This window comes from Hyperoodon ampullatus (genome assembly GCF_949752795.1).
Source record: "Hyperoodon ampullatus genome assembly, chromosome: 11".
In the NCBI taxonomy this organism is placed as follows: domain Eukaryota; kingdom Metazoa; phylum Chordata; class Mammalia; order Artiodactyla; family Ziphiidae; genus Hyperoodon; species Hyperoodon ampullatus.
In genome coordinates, this window is record NC_136924.1 from 95965260 (window position 1) to 95985635 (window position 20376).

Here is a 20376-nt window from a genome sequence, read left to right on the forward strand (position 1 = left end):
GCCCTGCAAGTGACGAAATGTGTTGGTGAGCCAGTTTGATAGACCAGGTTCTGCCCTCTGAGAAGCTGCTGTCTGCGCACTGTCCTTCATGAGTCCAGGTACTCTTCTCAGGGCAGTACTTCCTAGTGTGTTTTTCTCATAGTCAATTCTAAGTTCAGTTTGGAGAGTATACCTGTCTGGGGGCTGCACAGCTTTCACAACGCACTTTCTGCTGATACTGACTTAGGGATCCTTGGATTGCTTTTAGGGTTGAGTAATCATTAGCTGATGTCGGCTGTCCTCAAAGTCAGCAAAACATTCTCTCCAAACTTAGTAGGTTTCTAGTCTGTTTGCTTTTTTTTTTTTTTACAACTTTATTGGAGTATAATTGCTTTACAATGGTGTGTTAGTTTCTGCTTTATAACAAAGTGAATCAGTTATACATATACATCTGTTCCCATATCCCTTCCCTCTTGCGTCTCCCTCCCTCTCACCCTCCCTATCCCACCCCTCCAGGCAGTCACAAAGCACGGAGCTGATCTCCCTGTGCTATGCGGCTGCTTCCCACTAGCTATCTACCTTACGTTTGGTAGTGTATATATGTCCATCCCTCTCTCTTGCTTTGCCACAGCTTACCCTTCCCCCTCCCCATATCCTCAAGTCCATTCTCAAGTAGGTCTGTGTCTTTATTCCTGTTTTACCCCTAGGTTCTTCATGAGTTTTTTTCCTTTCTTAAATTCCATATATATGTGTTAGCATACGGTATTTGTCTTTCTCTTTCTGACTTACTTCACTCTGTATGACAGACTCCAGGTCTATCCACCTCATCACAAATAGCTCAATTTCGTTTCTTTTTATGGCTGAGTAATATTCCATTGTATATATGTGCCACATCTTCTTTATCCATTCATCCGATGATGGACACTTAGTAGTCTGTTTGCTTTAATCCAATGCCATGTGAAAGTAACAAAAAAGAATAAATTACGTACTTTGATCTATCCTGTGACCAGGCCCTTCCTCTTAATTTATTGGCCACTGCCCTAAGGTCACTTGAAACCCTGTGTTTTGAAAGGCAAGACGTAAATCCTGTCTCTGCTGGTAAGCTCATTGTCTTTGTATGCAGAGCATCAATTTTATTTTCTGCTAAATCCGCAGTTTTATCACCACCTTAATTTAGGGGACAGCATACGTAGGGGCTTTTCTTCTTCAATCCTGTTAAGTTCCAAATTATAGGACTCTCAATTAACTACCTATAGTAGCTGCAGGCAGAAGATGTATCCCTCACGAAATTAGTATTTATCCTTCCATTTCTTCTTGCAGTCTAGCTTCTTCTAGTCTGAGCTTATCTCTCTCTTAAGTGTTAAAAGTGGCAAGGAGGATTCATGCCATGTCAACATTCTGATATTTTTCTTTTTTTATACCTTGATAAAAGTATACTTTTCTTTTTTTACACTTTTCCCAATACGTTCTCAAATTTTCCAGCTTTAGTAAGCACATGGTTTTCTTTTCAAGGTGACATTTGTCCAAATATCTTACCATGGATAACATGACTTATTAGCTTTCCAGCCTACAATATCTGAGTCATTAGTATATTCTGCCCATGAATTCCATTCAACCACATCCAAAATTTAGGTTTTATTACTAGAGTACCTCACTTATGATAACACATTCTGAATTATTTAGGATTCTATTAAGCTGCCTATAATAGAAATCGCAAATAGCATAAATCTGCAACTTAAGGTGGGCCCCTCTCTTTACAAAATTATATTTTGTTTGTTATCTGCCGTATGTGCACTTTGCTTCCTTTTGTAAACTCTCTTACTATATTTCTGTAGCTTTTTGGAAGCTCTTCTATTGATACTTATTTGGGGGCCTAGATTTTAGCTCTCTCCTTGTTTTTCTAGAAATAGAGTTTGTAATTTTATTTTTTGATTTACTTGATACTTTCAGAAGATTTCCAGGAAAAAAATTACAGAAATACTGTCTCTGTGCCTGTCAAGTTCAAATTACGAATTCCATAATCTGTTCAAATTCTTAGACTTTTATAAAGCACAAGGCTTTATGGCTGATAGGGGCCAGAACTCAGTAAAGCTGGAAGACTAGAAAGACAAAGTAACAATTTATCCCTGACACGTAGTTTAGATAAGCCAGCTACAAAGAAGTCTAAGAATTTTGGCCACAAAATTGCTTTGAATCCCAGACATTTTGTTTGTGATGACTGTATATTTGCTGTAGAGGACATCTGAACCTAAGAAATGGTTCATTTGAGTTGTGTTTTATTTTACTAAAGTCTAAAAAATAATTTTGAGACTAGAATGATTTATACTTCTTCAGAGTCTGGAAAGGAATAAATGATGAAAATGTATCAATGCTTCTTTAAAGCATATTGTATATTTTATCTATGACTAAACAAAAGGAAGAAACTCTAATTAATTATTTCTTATATTTGTTCTTCATTTCTCCATTTCTTCATTTATTCAGTTCTACAGAAAGAAATGAATACAGATTTAGTTATTGATGTCAGGGAAAGTTTAACTTATTGATTAAAGGAGCTAAATCCAGGCACAAAAATTCAATTAATGGCTTTTATGTTAAAATGCACTCATAGGTTTAACAGGAAAAAAAAATCTCTTAAAGGGGTAAATTACCAATATTCTAACCATGTGCACAGAGTAAATGGTATAAGGAAGCCAATCTGTGGTACAGATTAATGTGTTACAAGCAGATTCATGGAATAAAGGCTGAGGATACAGTCTCCAAGGCATTTCTGGGTGGAAGAATTTCTCTTTTGCCCTGGACTCAAATATTTTATGACAAAGGAAATAAGAGGATACTTACAGAAGGGACTTGTTTTCAAGTGCTTCACAAGTTTTCACCATTAAAGAGAAAGTTATTTGTTTTTGCTTTTTTTTGGTTGGGGGGAGGTTGTTTTTTCACCTGTTGCATTTTATTTTGTTTGAGATTGATCTAGATGAGAGAGCAAGAGGTTAAAAGAAAGCTGAATTTGGCTGAATCTAAGAAACTGTTTTTATTCAAAGGTTTAGGTCTGTCCAAAAGTGGAATAGGATTATATGAATATTAGCTAATGAGATCGTGGAGGAATTTCATGCTCAAATAATGATTCAACAAGATTAAATCAAGGACTTGACTCAAGAATCTTTCATTGTTTGTGTTGTAGAGGCATTATTTGCTTTAAAGTCTTAGCTGTGTTTAGAAAGCAACGTGTTCTTCAACTCAAATTTGGATGGAACTTGCTTTGTACGTATTTAATGGATAAGTGGTGAAATTTTTGCATGCTGAGTTATTCTATGCTTCTATAATAGAGAATATAGTCAGGTCTAGAACACTTTAGGAAATTGGCGAAGGCTGATAGTATATCTGTGTCATGCTGATAGTAATGTTGAGGGATCGTAAAAATTAGTGATATTTAACAGCAGGCATCTCTAAAAAACTTATGCCTTTTAGAAAGTCCAATTTCATATGCATTTCCTTTCTTCCCTCTCTTTTAAGATGAATTAAAGAAATAGTTTGTATCTCGCACGTAACTTGAATTACCGCTGAGTATGTTAGAAGAAACTCACACTTATCTTGATGAGTGTGCTCTCAACCTGGTAAAGAATGTCCTTAAAACCTGAGCCCCGTTTCTTCAGCTTTATTTCTAGTGTGTCTTTTCTTTACGTTTTAAATTCCAACCATGGTAAATTATCCATAATTTCTCAATTACATCATGCTATTTCATGACTGTATTCTTTAAATGCCATATCACACATTATTTACTTGGCAAACTCCTCATCTTTTTATCAGACTCAGTTCAGATTTAATAGAGCTGATGACTCCTTCATTTGTTAGTTTTGTATTTAAAATATGTATCTAGTTTTGGACTCAAATTATTATTTGAACATGTGTATCTTCTACTAAATTATGTGTTCTTGAAGGAGAGAGCAATTAATGAGAAACTGAGCAGCCTTGAAAAGAAGTAATTTTTTCCCAGGTACATAAGGTTGGGAAATACATAATAAGTAGAGAGAAAAGTGTCTGCAGAGGTACAGAAGCTTGAGAAAGCATATTTAGGCTGAGGTATCAGGTATGATTGGTAGAGTAATAGATGTTAAGGCTTTTCAGGTGACATCATAGAGTATTTTCAAGTATGCTAAGAAAACAGTGCTTATTATCCCCCCTTAATTTGAATAGATGGGTGATATTGGGGAAGCTGCCAAAGCTCTCTGTGCTGCAATTTGCTCAAAAGAAAAAAATGGTGATAATAATAATATCTACTCCCTCATGGGAATTACACAGCAAGTGATCAATACATGTTAGCTACTGTGGTTATGATTATTATTAGTAGTATTAGAATTATCTATCCTCACTGATAGACTGAACTCTGTGCCCATCCAAATGCCTAAAATATTGTAGGTTCTTAATAATATTTGTTAAAAAAATAAATTATTATATAAGTAGTAAAGAAGCACTGACTTACCTTGAAGACAAAGAAATTATGTGAAAATACTTGAACTTTAATAATACACTCATGGTCATGGTGTAGATTTATTGGAAAGAGGATTTAGAAGCTAGGAGACCACTTAGGAAGCTATTGCAGAAGTCTACATGACAGGGCTTCCCTGGTGGCACAGTGGTTAAGAATCCGCCTGCCAATGCAGGGGACACGGGTTCGATCCCTGGTCAGGGAACTAAGATCCCACATGCCGCGGGGCAGCTATGCCCGTGCACCACAACTACTGAGCCTGCGCTCTAGAGCCCATGAGCCACAACTACTGAATACCGCGTACCTAGAGCCTGTGCTCCACAGCAAGAGAAGCCACTGCAGTGAGAAGCCCATGCACCACAACGAAGAGTAGCCCCCACTCACCGCAACTAGAAAAAAGCCCACGTGCAGCAACGAAGACCCAACACAGCCAAAAATAAATAAATTAAATAAATAAATTAAAAGTCTACATGACATATGATGACAAATTACATCAAACATCAAAGTAACTATAAATATGGAGGAAAAATATGCTGGAGGACTGACACATACTGGTGGCTTCTACATGTGCAGTGTATTGTAGGGGACCAAGATTCTAGGCTCTCTAGTATACTGCCTGGCTTCAAATCCTGGCCCTTCACTAATTTGCTGTGCGACCTTAGCAAATTACTACAGTTCTCTCTGTTTTAGTTTCCTTGTCTGTAAAACTGGAATGTTATTAATAGTTATATCCTAAGGCAATTATAAGGATGAAATAACGTTTGTTAAATACTAAAATGCCATATATATATATATATATATATATATATATATATATATACAAAATAAGTGATCACTTTAATATTCACTACTATCATTATTACCATTATTTATGGGGAGATAAAAAGGGGGTTCAATTTCAGGTGATTCTAATTTGGTCCTGGATACCATTAATTGAGTAAGGAATACCATGGGCTTGTCAGTACATAATTCATTAAATTTTGAACACCTTAAGTTCCAGATGTCCAAGTAGATCTGTTTATAAATATAAATTTAAAGAGAAATGTATAGATGAAAACATATTTATTGGCAGTTAAGAGAAGCTGTCCATTGAGAAGATGAGAAAGGAGGATAGAACTTTGATTGGGGAACACATGAAAGGTTCTGATAAAGGAGGAGAGAACAGGAGAAAAGGAGCGTCTCCTGTCAAGTGTGATAGGGGAGAAGAGGTCTGCTGTTCATTTTGGAAACAGAAAGTATTGATATATTAAAAATCCTTACCTAGAACCATTTGAAATGGTTGGGGCAGACCGCTTGGGTGAAGGACTGCATATAGGGCTAAAAAGTAGAGAGAATGGACACCCATTATCTGTGGTCTCCAATGTGATGCACAATATAGGCAAAATACTGAAAGGAAAGAGTAATCATGCTCCAGGAATTACAGGTTCCAGGAGGCAAAGTTCCAGAATTGTCTCCGATGAAGTGGTCCAATGAAGGATGGGGAGGTCTGGACTCCAGGCAGAAAAGCCAAGAGGGAAGAATAGCTTCCCTTTCTCACTTTTCACTCCCTGCCTCACTCTCATCATGAAGGAAAATCTTGGAATCATGTTCTCTCTCACTGAAATATTATTTTTCAGCCCACAGGGAACCCAGACTAGTCGGAGGGGACATTCCCTGCTCTGGTCGTGTTGAAGTGAGACATGGCGACACCTGGGGCACCGTCTGTGATTCTGACTTCTCTCTGGAAGCAGCCAGTGTGCTATGCAGGGAATTACAATGCGGCACAGTCGTCTCTATCCTGGGGGGAGCTCACTTTGGAGAAGGAAACGGACAGATCTGGGCTGAAGAATTCCAGTGTGAGGGGCACGAGTCCCATCTTTCACTCTGCCCAGTAGCACCCCGCCCAGATGGGACTTGTAGACACAGCAGGGATGTTGGAGTAGTCTGCTCAAGTGAGACCCAGAGCACATGTTCAATTGTTCCCATACTGTGAAGAGGGTAGGGTTAGGTAGTCACAGACATCTTTTTAAAGCCCTGTCTCCTTTCAGGATATACAGAAGTTCGCTTGGTTAATGGCAAGTCCCCATGTGAAGGAAGAGTGGAGCTCAAGATTCTTGGGGCCTGGGGATCTCTCTGCAACTCTCACTGGGACATGGAAGATGCTCATGTTTTCTGCCAGCAGCTTAAATGTGGAATAGCCCTTTCTACCCCAAGAGGAGCACCTTTTGGGAAAGGAAGTGGGCAGGTCTGGAGGCACATGTTTCACTGCACTGGGACTGAGCGGCACATGGGAGATTGTCCCATGACTGCTCTGGGTGCATCGCTATGTTCTTTGGGGCAAGTGGCCTCTGTAATCTGCTCAGGTAAGAGAAAAAGGGCAGCCAACGATGAATCTCTCCCATGGTGGTGTGCCTTAAGAGAGGGTGTAACTATAGTGAAGAACAGAAGCAAAAGGGAATGATCCATTTTGAGGGATCATGAGAAGTGTGCCAGAATATTAACTTCATTTATCTTTTTAGAGGGAAAGTAAACTTAATTTGCATGGACCTCATAATTATTTAATGCTTACCATAAATATATATATATATACTATATATATATATATATATATATATATATTCTCAGAGTACCTGATTCATTCCCAGCCTGGTTGACCCATCCACCTTTCTCTAAAGCTATGTTTGTCCTAGCTCACCTATTTAACACTCCAGCTGACCTCCTTTCTTCACTCCAACTTTTTGTATCTCTTGTGACTGATGACGTTTGGTGTTTGCAGGAAACCAGAGTCAGACGCTACCCCCGTGCAATGCATCATCCTCGGACCCAACAAGCTCTATTTTTTCAGAAGAAAGTGGTGTTCCCTGCATAGGTAAGAATCAGTGACCAGTCTATGAAAATGATCTCAAAATCCTTAGAAATGCATTTATATTTTATTTTCTCTTTGCAGGGAGTGGTCAACTTCGCCTGGTAAATGGAGGTGGGCGTTGTGCTGGGAGAATAGAGATCTATCATGAGGGCTCCTGGGGCACCATCTGTGATGACAGCTGGGACCTGAATGATGCCCACGTGGTGTGCAAACAGCTGGGCTGTGGAGGGGCCATTAATGCCGTTGGTTCTGCTCATTTTGGGGAAGGAACAGGGCCCATCTGGCTGGATGAGGTGAACTGTAATGGAAAAGAATCTCGTATTTGGCAATGTCATTCCCATGGCTGGGGGCGGCACAATTGCAGACATAAGGAGGACGCAGGAGTTATCTGCTCAGGTAAGTTCTGCATAATTACAATTGATTATAATTTTATAAGAAAGGACTGAGGTGGGGTAAAGGGTAGTGAAGGATATTAATCTGAGCAAATTCCCTAAAATACAGGTTCAGAGGGAACACTTGTGAGATTCAGGCTGCCAGAAGTGTGGATTTGATGAATTAGTACTACCTCATGTGCAAGGTAGTATAATATCAGAAAGAGAAAAATTCAGAAGTGAGTTTGCATATCATGAAAATGACAGCAAAACTAATCATAAGTTCTTTTATAAACATATGTGGAGCTGGATATTGGATAAGGATTTAGTGCACCACTTGATGATAGCTGTATTAATAAAGTAGATTAAAAAGGACAGCAGAAATACATTTGGTGCTACATTCTACAGAGAAAAAGATAATCACCATGCCCAAGTAATTTTTAATGACAGATAAATTACCATAACAGGACACTGCTCTTGTTTTGTATACATGGTAAGATTTTAGAAAGCATTGTGAAGTACAGAAATGTACTCAGTTGTAATGTATGGGGAAAAAGAGTGCTATGACTTAGGGAAGTGAAAAATTCTGTATGCCAGAAGAGATTTTGCTACCACTCACATTCAGTGACGTAAATCTGGTAGAGGACATACACAACAAAACTGTGAAGTGTCAGAAAGGGAAATATTTCATTTTAAGGAAATGTATATAAAACATTGGTTTTAGTGGCTGAGTATCTCAATAAATTTTAACTATCAAGGACAACTGCCAAAACATGAACAGAATAGGGTTAGAAAGCTAAAATTACAGTAATTTAGGGAGAAAAAATTCCAAACTACGTAATTCATAAAAGGATCTGAGCCTTTGATTAAGATTTAGAAGTCAACTTAGAATCACTGTTGGCATTTTAAAGAGGTCTCTAATTACAAAATCCAAGACTAGAAAACCAGAAATATTTATAGAACAAATACTATATTTTAACAAAATCTACCAAATATCCAGAAGTCTCTGAAGAATTACTAGTAATGAAATTACTAGTGTATCGTGACTATTTTTAAATCTATTCTCACATCAGAGTAAAGGGAGAGAGTCCTCTGAATCCTCAGAAAAGATTTAAAACTGTTAACTCTCTATTTCACCCCAGAGTTCATGTCTCTGAGACTCATCAGTGAAACCAGCAGAGAGACCTGTGCAGGACACCTGGAAGTTTTTTACAATGGAGCTTGGGGCAGCGTTGGCAAGAGTAACATGTCTGCAGCCACGGTGGGAGTGGTATGCAGGCAGCTGGGCTGTGCGGACAAAGGGAGCATCATCCCTGCATCTTCAGACAACACGATGTCCAGACACATGTGGGTGGACAATGTTCAGTGTCCTAAAGGGCCTGACACCTTATGGCAGTGCCCGTCATCTCCATGGAAGAAGAGACTGGCCAGCCCTTCGGAGGAGACCTGGATCACGTGTGCCAGTGAGTATCCGTCGGACTATATGAAACTTCCATTCTGTAGCTCCACTAGCATCTCCTGATCTAACTAAGCAAGAATGAGTAAACTTTGGTTAATCTTTATTCTACCTGGATAATGTAATGGGTTGTATTTAATTTGGCCTGTAGGTACTCAGGGTCAGTGATCATTTCCCCAAAAACTATCATACTCTGACGGTCTCCTCAAAGTTTTATTCAGTTGCTATCTCTGTGAACAAATGAGGAGAAGAGAATATGTAATTCAGCATTTGACTATTGAATCTCCCCATTTTTCTTTCAAATAGTATCTCGTTACACTTAATATAAAGAGAGAAACAGTCAGAAAGATCAATCCTGAATTATTTTCCCATTCTACACCTTTTTAAACTGGAAGAAGATTTCTATCTACCTGGCAGTTTGAGAGAATTTAACATTATATATTTACAATGTTAACTTTATCTATTTGACATTTCCTAAGTCACACTAACATTCTTTTTTTAAAAATTTTATTGGAGTATAGTTGATTTACAATTTTGTGTTAGTTTCACATGTCACACTAATATTCTTATGTCCAGGATGAAATACACACAGTTTGCTGGAGGGACATATGCTTTCATAAAAGATGAATTTTGTAAAAATGTAAAATTTAGGGCTTCCCTGGTGGCGCAGTGGTTGAGAGTCCGCCTGCCGATGCAGGGGACATGGGTTCGTGCCCCGGTCCGGGAAGATCCCACATGCCGCGGAGCGGCTGGGCCTGTGAGCCATGGCCGCTGAGCCTGCGCGTCCGGAGCCTGCGCTCTGCAATGGGAGAGGCCGCAACAGTGAGAGGCCTGCGTACCGCAAAAAACCCAAACAAACAAACAAACAAAACAAAAACAAAAAACAAAAAAACTGTTTTAGGGCTTCCCTCGTGGCGCAGTGGTTGAGAGTCCGCCTGCCGATGCAAGGGACACGGGTTCGTGCCCCAGTCTGGGAGGATCCCACATGCCGCGGAGCGGCTGGGCCCGTGAGCCATGGCCGCTGGGCCTGCGCGTCTGGAGCCTGTGCTCTGCAACAGGAGAGGCCACAACAGTGAGAGGCCCACGTACCGCAAAAATAAAACAAAATAAAATAAAATACACATTAAATAAGCAAAATTTTAAAACAGATTTTTTAATATCATAATCCTTTTATTTTTAAACATCTTTATTGGATTATAATTGCTTTACAGTGGTGTGTTAGTTTCTGCTTTATAACAAAGTGCATCAGCTATACATATACATATATTCCCATATCCCCTCCCTCTTGCGTCTCCCTCCCTCCCACCCTCCCTATCCCACCCCTCTAGGTGGACACAAAGCACCAAGCTGATCTCCCTGTGCTATGCAGCTGCTTCCCACTAGCTATCTATTTTACATTTGGTAGTGTATATATGTCCATAACACTCTCTCACTTCATCCCAGCTTACCGTTCCCCCTCCCTGTGTCCTAAAGTCCATTCTCTACGTCTGTGTCTTTATTCCTGTCCTGGCCCTAGGTTCTTCAGAACCATTTTATTTTTTTATTCCACATATATGTGTTAGCATATGGTATTTGTTTTTCTCTTTCTGACTTACTTCACTCTGTAGGACAGACTCTAGGTCCAACCACCTCACTACAAATAGTTCAATTTCGTTTCTTTTTATGGCTGAGTAATATTCCATTGTATATATGTGCCACATCTTTATCCATTCATCTGTCAATGGACACTTAGGTTGCTTCCACATCCTGGCTATTGTAAATAGAACTGCAATGAACATTGTAGTACATGACTCTTTTTGAATTATGGTTTTCTCAGGGTATATGCCAAGTGCTGGGATTGCTGGGTCATATGGAAGTTCTATTTTTAGTTTTTAAGGAACCTCCATACTGTTCTCCATAGTGGCTGTATCAATTTATATTCCCACCAACAGTGCAAAAGGGTTCCCTTTTCTCCACACCTGCTCCAGCATTTATTGTTTCTAGATTTTTTGATGATGGCCATTCTGACTGGTGTGAGGTGATACCTCATTGTAGTTTCGATTTGCATTTCTCTAATGATTAGTGGTGTTGAGCATTCTTTCATGTGTTTGTTGGCAATCTGTATATCTTCTTTGGAGAAATGTCTGTTTAGGTCTTCTGCCCATTTTTGGATTGGGTTGTTTGTTTTTTTAATATTGAGCTGCATGAGCTGCTTGTAACTTTTGGAGATTAATCCTTTGCCAGTTGCTTCATTTGCAAATATTTTCTCCCATTCTGAGGGTTGTCTTTTCATCTTGTTTATGTTTTCCTTTGCTGTGCAAAGCTTTTAGGTTTCATTAGGTCCCATTTGTTTATCTTTATTTTTATTTTCATTTCTCTAGGAGGTGGGTCAAAAAGGATTTTGCTGTGATTTATGTCATAGAGTGTTCTGCCTATGTTTTCCTCTAAGAATTTGATAGTGTCTAGCCTTACATTTAGGTCTTTAATCCATTTTGAGTTTATTTTTATGTATGGTGTTAGGGAGTGTTCTAATTTCATTCTTTTACATGTAGCTGTCCAGTTTTCCCAGCACCACTTATTGAAGAGGCTGTCTTTTCTCCATTGTATATTCTTGCCTCCTTTATCAAAAATAAGGTGACCATATATGCGTGGGTTTATCTCTGGGCTTTCTATCCTGTTCCATTGATCTATATTTCTGTTTTTGTGCCAGTACCATAGTGTCTTGAATACTGTAGCTTTGTAGTATAGTCTGAAGTCAGGGAGCCTGATTCCTCCAGCTCCATACTTTTCTCAAGATTGCATTGGCTCTTCGGGTCCTTTTGTGTTTCCATACAAATTGTGAAATTTTTTGTTCTAGTTCTGTGAAAAATGCCATTGGTAGTTTGATAGGGATTGCATTGACTCTGTAGACCGCTTTGGGTAGTATAGTCATTTTCACAATGTCGATTTTTCCAATCCAAGAACATGGTATATCTCTCCACCTATATGTATCATCTTTAATTTCTTTCATCAGTGTCTTATAGTTTTCTGCATACAGATCTTTTGTCTCCTTAGGTAGGTTTATTCCTAGGTATTTTATTCTTTTTGTTGCATTGGTAAATGGGAGTGTTTTCTTAATTTCACTTTCAGATTTTTCATCATTAGTGTATAGGAATAGAAGAGATTTCTGTGCATTAATATTGTATCCTGATACTTTTCCAAATTCATTGATTAGCTCTAGTAGTTTTCTGGTAGCATGTTTAGGATTCTCTATGTATAGTATCATGTCATCTGCAAACAGTGACAGCTTTACTTATTCTTTTCTGATTTGGATTCCTATTATTTCTTTTTCTTCTCTGATTGCTGTGGCTAAAATTTCCAAAACTATGTTGAATAATAGTGGTGAGAGTGGACAACCTTGTCTTGTTCCTAATCCTAGTGGAAATGGTTTCAGTTTTTCACCATTGAGAACGATGTTGGCTGTGGGTTTGTCATATATGACCTTTATTATGTTGAGGTAAGTTCCCTCTTTGCCTACTTTCTGGAGGGTTTTTATCATAAATGGGTGTTGAATTTTGTCAAAAGCTTTCTCTGCATCTATTGAGATGACCATATGGTTTTTATCCTTCAGTTTGTTAATATGGTGTATCAAGTTTATTGGTTCACATATATTGAAGAATCCTTGCATTCCTCGGATAAACCCCCTTGATCATCGTGTATGATCCTTTTAATGTGCTGTTGGATTCTGTTTGCTAGTATTTTTTTTTTTTTTTTTTTTTTTTTTTTTTGCGGTACGTGGGCCTCTCACTGTTGTGGCCTCTCCCATTGTGGAGCACAGGCTCCAGACGCGCAGTCTCAGCAGCCATGGCTCACGGGCCCAGCCTCTCCGCGGCATGTGGAATCTTCCCGAACCGGGGCACGAACCCGTGTCCCCTGCCTCGGCAGGCGGACTCTTAACTACTGTGCCACCAAGGAAGCCCTCTAATAGCGTTTTGGTCAGAAAAGATACTTGATATGCTTTCAATTTTCTTAAATTTACCAGGGCTTGATTTGTGTCCCAAGATATGACCTATCCTGAAGAATGTTACATGAGCACTTGAGAAGAGAGTGTATCCTGTTGTTTTTGGATGGAATGTCCTATAAATATTAATTAAGTCCATCTTGTTTAATGTATCATTTAAAGCTTGTGTTTCCTTATTTATTTTCATTTTGGATTATCTGTCCATTGGTGAACGTGGCGTGTGAAAGTCCCCTACTATTATTGTGTTACTGTCAATTTCCCCTTTTATAGCTGTTAGCATTTGCCTTATGTATTGAGGTACTCCTATGTTGGGTGAGTAAATATTTACAATTGTTATATCTTCTTCTTGGATTGATCCCTTGATCATTTTATAGTGTCCTTCTTTGTCTCTTGTAATAGTTTTTATTTCAAAGTCTATTTTGTCTGATATGAGAATTTACTCCAGCTTTCTTTTGATTTCCATTTGCATGGAATATCTTTTTCCATCCCCTCACTTTCAGTCTGTATGTGTCCCTAGGTCTGAAGTGGGCCTCTTGTAGACAGCATATGTATGGGTATTGTTTTTCTATCCATTCAGCCAGTCTATGGCTTTTGGTTACAGCATTTAATCCATTTACATTTAAGATAGTTATCAATATGTACATTCCTATTACCATTTTCTTAATTGATTTGGGTTTGGTATTGTAGGTCTTTTCCTTCTCTTGTGTTTTCTGCCTAGAGAAGTTTCTTTAGCATTTGTTGTATAGCTGGTTTGGTGGTGCTGAATTCTCTTAGCTTTTGCTTGTCTGTAAAGGTTTTAATTTCTCTGTCAAATCTGAATGAGATCCTTGCTTGGTAGAGTAATATTGGTTGTAGGTTTTTCCCTTTCATCACTTTAAATATGTCCTGCCAGTCCCTTCTGGCTTGCAGAGTTTCTGCTGAAAGATCAGCTGTTAACCTTATGGGGATTCCCTTGTATGCTATTTGTTGTTTTTCCCTTGCTGCTTTTAATATTTTTTCTTTGTATTTAATTTTTGATAGTTTGATTAATATGAGTCTTGTCATGTTTCCCCTTGGATTTATCTTGTATGGGACTCTCTGTGCTTCCTGGACTTGATTGACTGTTTCCTTTCCCATATTAGGGAGGATTTCAACTATAGTCTCTTCAAATATTTTCTCTTCTTTCTCTGGGATGCCTATAATTCATATGTTGGTTCATTTAATGTTGTCCCCGAGGTCTCTGAGACTCTCCTCAATTCTTTTCATTCTTTTTTCCTTATTCTGCTTTGTGGTAGTTAATTTCCACTATTTTATCTTCCAGGTCACTTATCTGTTCTTCTGCCTCAGTTATTCTGCTATTGATTCCTTCTAGAGAATTTTTAGTTTCATTTATTGTGTTGTTCATCACTGTTTGTTTGCTCTTTAGTTCTTCTAGGTCTTTGTTAAATGTTTCTTGTATTTTCTCCATTCTATTTCCAAGATTTTGGATCATCTTTACTATCATCACTCTGAATTATTTTTCAGGTAGACTGCCTATTTCCTCTTCATTTGTTTGGTCTGGTGGGTTTTTACCTTGCTCCTTCATCTGCTGTGTATTTCTCTGTCTTCTCATTTTGCTTAACTTTCTGTGTTTTACGTCTCCTTTTTGCAGGCTGCAGGCTCGTAGTTCCCGTTTTTTGTGGTGTCTGCCCCCAGTGGGTAAGGTTGTTTCAGTGGATTGTGTAGGCTTCCTGGTGGAGGGAACTGGTGCCTGTGTTCTGGTGGATGAGGCTGAATCTTGTCTTTCTGGTGGGCAGGACCATATCCGGTGGTGTGTTTTAGGGTGTCTGTGATCTTATTCTGATTTTAAGTAGCCTCTCTGCTAATGGGTGGGGTTTTGTTCCTGTCTTGCTGGTTGTTTGGCATAGGGTGTCCAGCGGAGCTGGATCTTAGTGTTGAGATGGAGATCTCTGGTAGAGCTTTCACCATTTGATATTACGTGGAGCCGGGAGATCTCTGGTGGACCATGTCCTGAACTCAGCTCTCCCACCTCATAGGCACAGGCTTGACTCCTGTCTGGAGCACCAAGGGCCTGTCCTCCACACGGCTCAGATGAAAAGGGAGAAAAAGAAGAAAGAAAGAAAAAAATAATAAAATAAATTAAAGTTATTAAAATAAATAAAATATCATTAAAAATTAAAGTCATGAAAGAAAGAAGAGAGCAACCAAACCAATAAAGAAATCCGCCACTGATAACAAGTGCTAAAAACTATACTAAAAACAAACAAAAAAGATGGAAAGCAGAACCCTAGGACAAATGGTAAAAGTAAAGCTATACAGATAAAATCACACAAAGAAGCATACACATACACACTCACAAAAAGAGAAAAGGAAAAAACAATGTATATCTATATATAAACAAAAAGGAATAGAGCAACCAAATCAATAAACAAATCTACCAATGATAATAAACTCTAAATACTAAACTAAGGTAAACATAAAACCAGAAACAAATTAGATGCAGAAAGGAAACCCCAAATCTACAGTTGCTCCCAAAATCCACCGCCTCTCTTTTGGGATGATTATTTGTCTATTCAAGTATTCCAGAGATGCAGGGTACATCAAGTTGATTGTGACGTTTTAATCCACTGCTCCTGAGACTGCTGGGAGAAAATTTCCCTTTCTCTTCTTTGTTTGCACAGCTCCTGGGGTTCAGCTCTGGATTAGGACCCACCTCTGTGTGTAGGTCACCTGAAGGCATCTGTTCTTTGCTCAGACAGGACGGAGTTAAAGTAGCCGCTGATTCAGGGGCTCTGGCTCACTCAGGCCAGGGGGAGGGAGGGGTACGGAGTGCGGGGCAAGCCTGTGGCAGCAGAGGCCAGTGTAATGTTGCACCAGCCTGAGGTGCACCGTGTGTTCTCCTGCGGAAGTTGTCCCTGGATCACGGGACCCTGGCAGTAGCGGGCTGCACAGGCTCCTGAGAGGGGAGGTGTGGCTAGTGACCTGTGCTTGCACACAGGCTTCTTGGTGGCGGCAGCAGCAGCCTTAGCATCTCATGCCCGTCTCTGGTGTCTGCGCTGATAGCTGCGTCTCATACCCGTCTCTGGAGCTCGTTTAGGTGGTGCTCTGAATCCCCTCTCCTCACGCACCCCGAAACAATGGTCTCTTGCCTTTTACGAAAGTCCAGACTTTTTCCTGTACTCCCTCTCAGCCAGCTGTGGCGTACTAACCCCCTTCAGGCTGTGTTCACGCAGCCAACCCCAGTCCTCTCCCTGGGATCTGACCTCCGAAGCCCGAGCCTCAGCTCCCAGCGCCCCCCCGCCCCCCCACCCCCTGCCACCGCCCGCCCCAGTGGGGGAGCAGACAAGCCTCTCGGGCTGGTGAGTGCTGGTCGGCACTCTGCACCCCTGTTGCTGCGCTCTCCTCCGTAGCTCCGAAGCTTCCCCTGCCCACCCCCCATCTCCACCAGTGAAGGGGTTCCCTAGTGTGTGGAAACCTTTCCTCCTTCACAGCTCCCTCCCAGAGGTGCAGGTCCCGTCCCTATTCTTTTGTCTCTGTTCTTTCTTTTTTTCTTTTGCTGTACCCAGGTACGTGGGGAGTTTCTTTCCTTTTGGGAAGTCTGAGGTCTTCTGCCTGCATTCGATAGGTGTTCTGTAGTAGTTGTTCCACATGTAGATGTATTTCTGATGTATCTGTGGGGAAGAAGGTGATCTCCACATCTTACTCCTCTGCCATCTTGAAGGTCTCTCCTTTATTGGAGTATAATTGCTTTACAGTGGCGTGTTAGTTTCTGCTGTATAACAAAGTGAATCAGCTATACATATACATATGTTCCCATATCTCCTCCCTCTTGCGTCTCCCTCCCACTCTCCCTATCCCACCCCTCTAGGTGGTCACAAAGCACCGAGCTGATCTCCCTGTGCCATGCGGCTGCTTCCCATTAGCTATCTATTTTACATTTGGTAGTGTATATATATCCATGCCACTCTCTTACTTCATCCCAGCTTACTAAAACAGATTTTTAAAAGAGTTTCAAATCTCTCTTTTCCCCTGTGACCTCCTGGGAGTTTTATCTTCTCAGAAATGATCTAGGTGTCTCTCTCTGGCTTTTCAGACAAAATAAGACTTCAGGAAGGAACCACTAATTGTTCTGGACGTGTGGAGGTCTGGCACGGAGGTTCCTGGGGCACAGTATGTGATGACTCCTGGGACCTTGACGATGCTCAGGTGGTGTGTCAACAGCTGGGCTGTGGCTTAGCTTTGGAGGCAGGAAAAGAGGCGGCGTTTGGCCAGGGGACGGGGCCCATATGGCTCAATGAAGTGAAGTGCAAGGGGAATGAGTCCTCCCTGTGGGATTGTCCTGCCCTGTCCTGGGGCCACAGTGACTGCGGCCACAAGGAGGATGCTTCTGTGAAGTGCTCAGGTGAGTGCAGGGAGTCTGGATTGAGCTTGGAATCTCTGGCAACAAAGAGAGGGTGGGCGGTGACGTGCATTATGGAAGGGCTGGAAGTACCAACCCAGGGATCTAGTGGGGAAAGAATCATGATGTTTCAGTCTGAAGAATGATGAAAACATGTGTTGTTATACATTGGCCTTCACCGAGGACAAGCGCGTAACTTACATGTATCCGTGTGCAGAGAGACGAAAACCTAGGCGCCTCTAGTTTTGGGTGGGAAAGTGTAATTTTCTTGGATGAGAGGCTAAAGCCTCAGACAGGAAACAGACATAGTGGTTCCATATATTCCTCCCAGAACTGAGTCTCTCCTCTTTTCTCCTACAGAAATTGCAAAGAATGAAGGATCACTAAATGCCACAGGTATACAAGGGGTTTATGAGCATGAGATGAATTGTCTGCATTATTTAGAATCCCTCTTATTAAGAGACTTTGGGTCAGAAGTTCTGAGGATTTGAAATTTACTTCAGCAATCCTGTATCTGACTTAAGAGGGGGATACTAACTGGTGACCCAGGTCTTTTAGCTAAGACGTGATTACCTCTTGTGATGTTTACCTGTGCTCAGGTCACTCATCCATTGTTGCACTTGGGATCCTTGGGGTGATTCTGTTCGCCTCTCTCACCGTACTCCTCTTGTGGATTCAGAAGCGAAGACAGAGACAGCGGCTTACAGGTCTGAGCCAAATTATGTTGTCTCTAACGTTTCTATGGGATAAGAAGTTTCTTGGGATAATAAAACAAAAAAAATTAGATTCAGGTATCAAATGGCCAGAAGGAAGAAACCTAGTAGAGCTCTAAGCAGTTTCCCAAAAGAGGGAACAAGAATTCAGAGAAGAAAAGGGGCACTGCTTGTATTGATGATTGCTCTACATTATCTACATGTATAATTGGAACATTATAGAATTGATAGTTTAGAATGAGTATGCTTGTATGGTTCAGGATGACTCCTTTACTGCCCAAACATTTATTTGCTCCTACTATATACTTATTACTAATTTCACTGTTCTGGCAAGAAATGTGCTAGGTTCTGAAGATGGTTCAGACTCAGATAATCAAATGTTTTTGTCTTCGTGGAATTTCCAGTCTAGTGGAAAAGATATATATGTAAACAAATAAATTGAAATGCATTATTGTACAGTAGTATGAATAAGGAACAAAGGGGCACAGAGAATAATTTACTGAAAGGGGAAGGGGAGTATTGGAGGCTTCTAGGAGGTTCCGAGACAAATTTTGAAGATAGAGATCAAAGAACTGGGTAAAGTGCATTCCAGGGAAAGAGAAAAAAATGTACAAGTGTAGAGAAGCTTAAAGGATGGAACGTTTATTGTTTTGTGGGGAAGTAAAAGTTGAGTTCAAGGAGAGAAGCTCCTGGTAAGGCTGAAGAAGAGGGAAGAAACAAGTAATGAAGTTCTGTATTGCCCAGTAAGAAGGCTAATCGTCATTAAGGAGTACAGTGTAGGGGAGCAAAGTAGTCAGGCAGGCTCTTACAAAGTTCCGTTTGGCAACGGGATGTCTGAGGGGTTGAAAGAAAACCACATTACTGACAAGGATAGGATTTTGAAATTGTTGAGATGAAAGACGAAAAGGACTTTATAGTGAGAATGAAAGGGAAAGGATAAATTTTATAAAGATGATACATAAATCTCCAGTGAATTACAGAAGACTGCTGGCTGCCTTGGGGGAAGAAACTGGGTTGTTATAAGATGGCAACTGGGGACACGGTTTAGCCTCACCCTATTACGTTTGAGTTTGTGGCATCATGAGGGTAAAGCTTGGTAGTAGAATGGAATGGAAACAAGACTAGGGCATGGGTAATGATTAGCTGTGTTTGCACTGCTGGGAAAAAGCACACATAGGGAAGGAAAGTTTTATTATGGCCCTCTGATCCCTAAACTACAACCTCTGTTGCCAGTTTTCTCGAGAGGAGAGAATTCTGTCCACCAAATTCAATACCGGGAGATGAATTCTTGCCTGAAGGCAGATGACCTGGACCTACAGAATTCCTCAGGTCTGTGAGTTCTTTGAGAGTCTGTAGCCCTGAGGTTCAGACCAGTAGCTGCAGTTGAGGCTGAGGCATTCTACTTTACATAGTAGTGGAAAGAAATCTCAAACATAATAGGAAGTCTGTGATGTACAAAAGGAAGAAAAGCAGGAATGAACTAAAAATTATTCTTAGAGAACTTAAAAATTGCAGTCATGAGGAGACCTCTGGCTAAGAGGTCCATGATTATTTCTGACAGAGGAACCATGTGGTAGAATATTATGACTTGGACCTCTTTTTATTAAAACAGAAATTAATCTTCTAAAAGTTAAACTTTTCATATCTCTTTCATAGTTTCTTCCATTCCCACTCCCTGCTACTTTCCTTTCTCTAACTTATAATTATTATATTTTTCTAAAAATTTAAACTTTCTATGTCTTCATCCCATCAGAAGCCATCCCTATTCACAGGACTAGCCTTATTTCCCATTACATAATAATTCTTTCTTTGTCCTCTGACTTCTATTTAGCACCAATTCTACCTCTAGGAAGTGTAACTCTGCTGGGTTGTAAGAAATATCACAATAGCCACTTACTCTATGAAGGCTCAGTGCCTTCTCAATAGTCCTTACCTTATGAGAGGGACCTGCCTCACTTCTTCAATCCAAGGGGTTTGGTATTTGCCAAAACTAACGCAGGGAAATATATATAAGGCGTAGGAAAGACTTTCTGTGCTTCTTAAATCACACTGTTTGTCTTCCTAATTGTGAACATTGTTTTGTTTCATTTTTAACATCTTTATTGGAGTACAATTGCTTTACAATGGTGTGTTAGTTTCTGCTGTATAACAAAGTGAATCAGCTATACATAT

The 20376-nt window shown here is 40.1% G+C and overlaps 1 protein-coding gene across 1 annotated transcript in view; it reads left to right on the forward strand.

Annotated features, from left to right (window-relative positions):
• Positions 1-20376, forward strand: part of CD163 (CD163 molecule) — a gene marked incomplete at both ends in the record, with an annotated part of 40349 nt that overhangs the window by 19756 nt on the left and 217 nt on the right. Inside the window, 9 exon segments of the mRNA XM_079716043.1 lie at positions 6079-6393; positions 6490-6804; positions 7218-7310; positions 7389-7703; positions 8821-9141; positions 17186-17494; positions 17852-17887; positions 18091-18198; positions 19438-19533. Of these exon segments, the coding sequence (XP_079572169.1) occupies positions 6079-6393; positions 6490-6804; positions 7218-7310; positions 7389-7703; positions 8821-9141; positions 17186-17494; positions 17852-17887; positions 18091-18198; positions 19438-19533 (1908 nt within the window).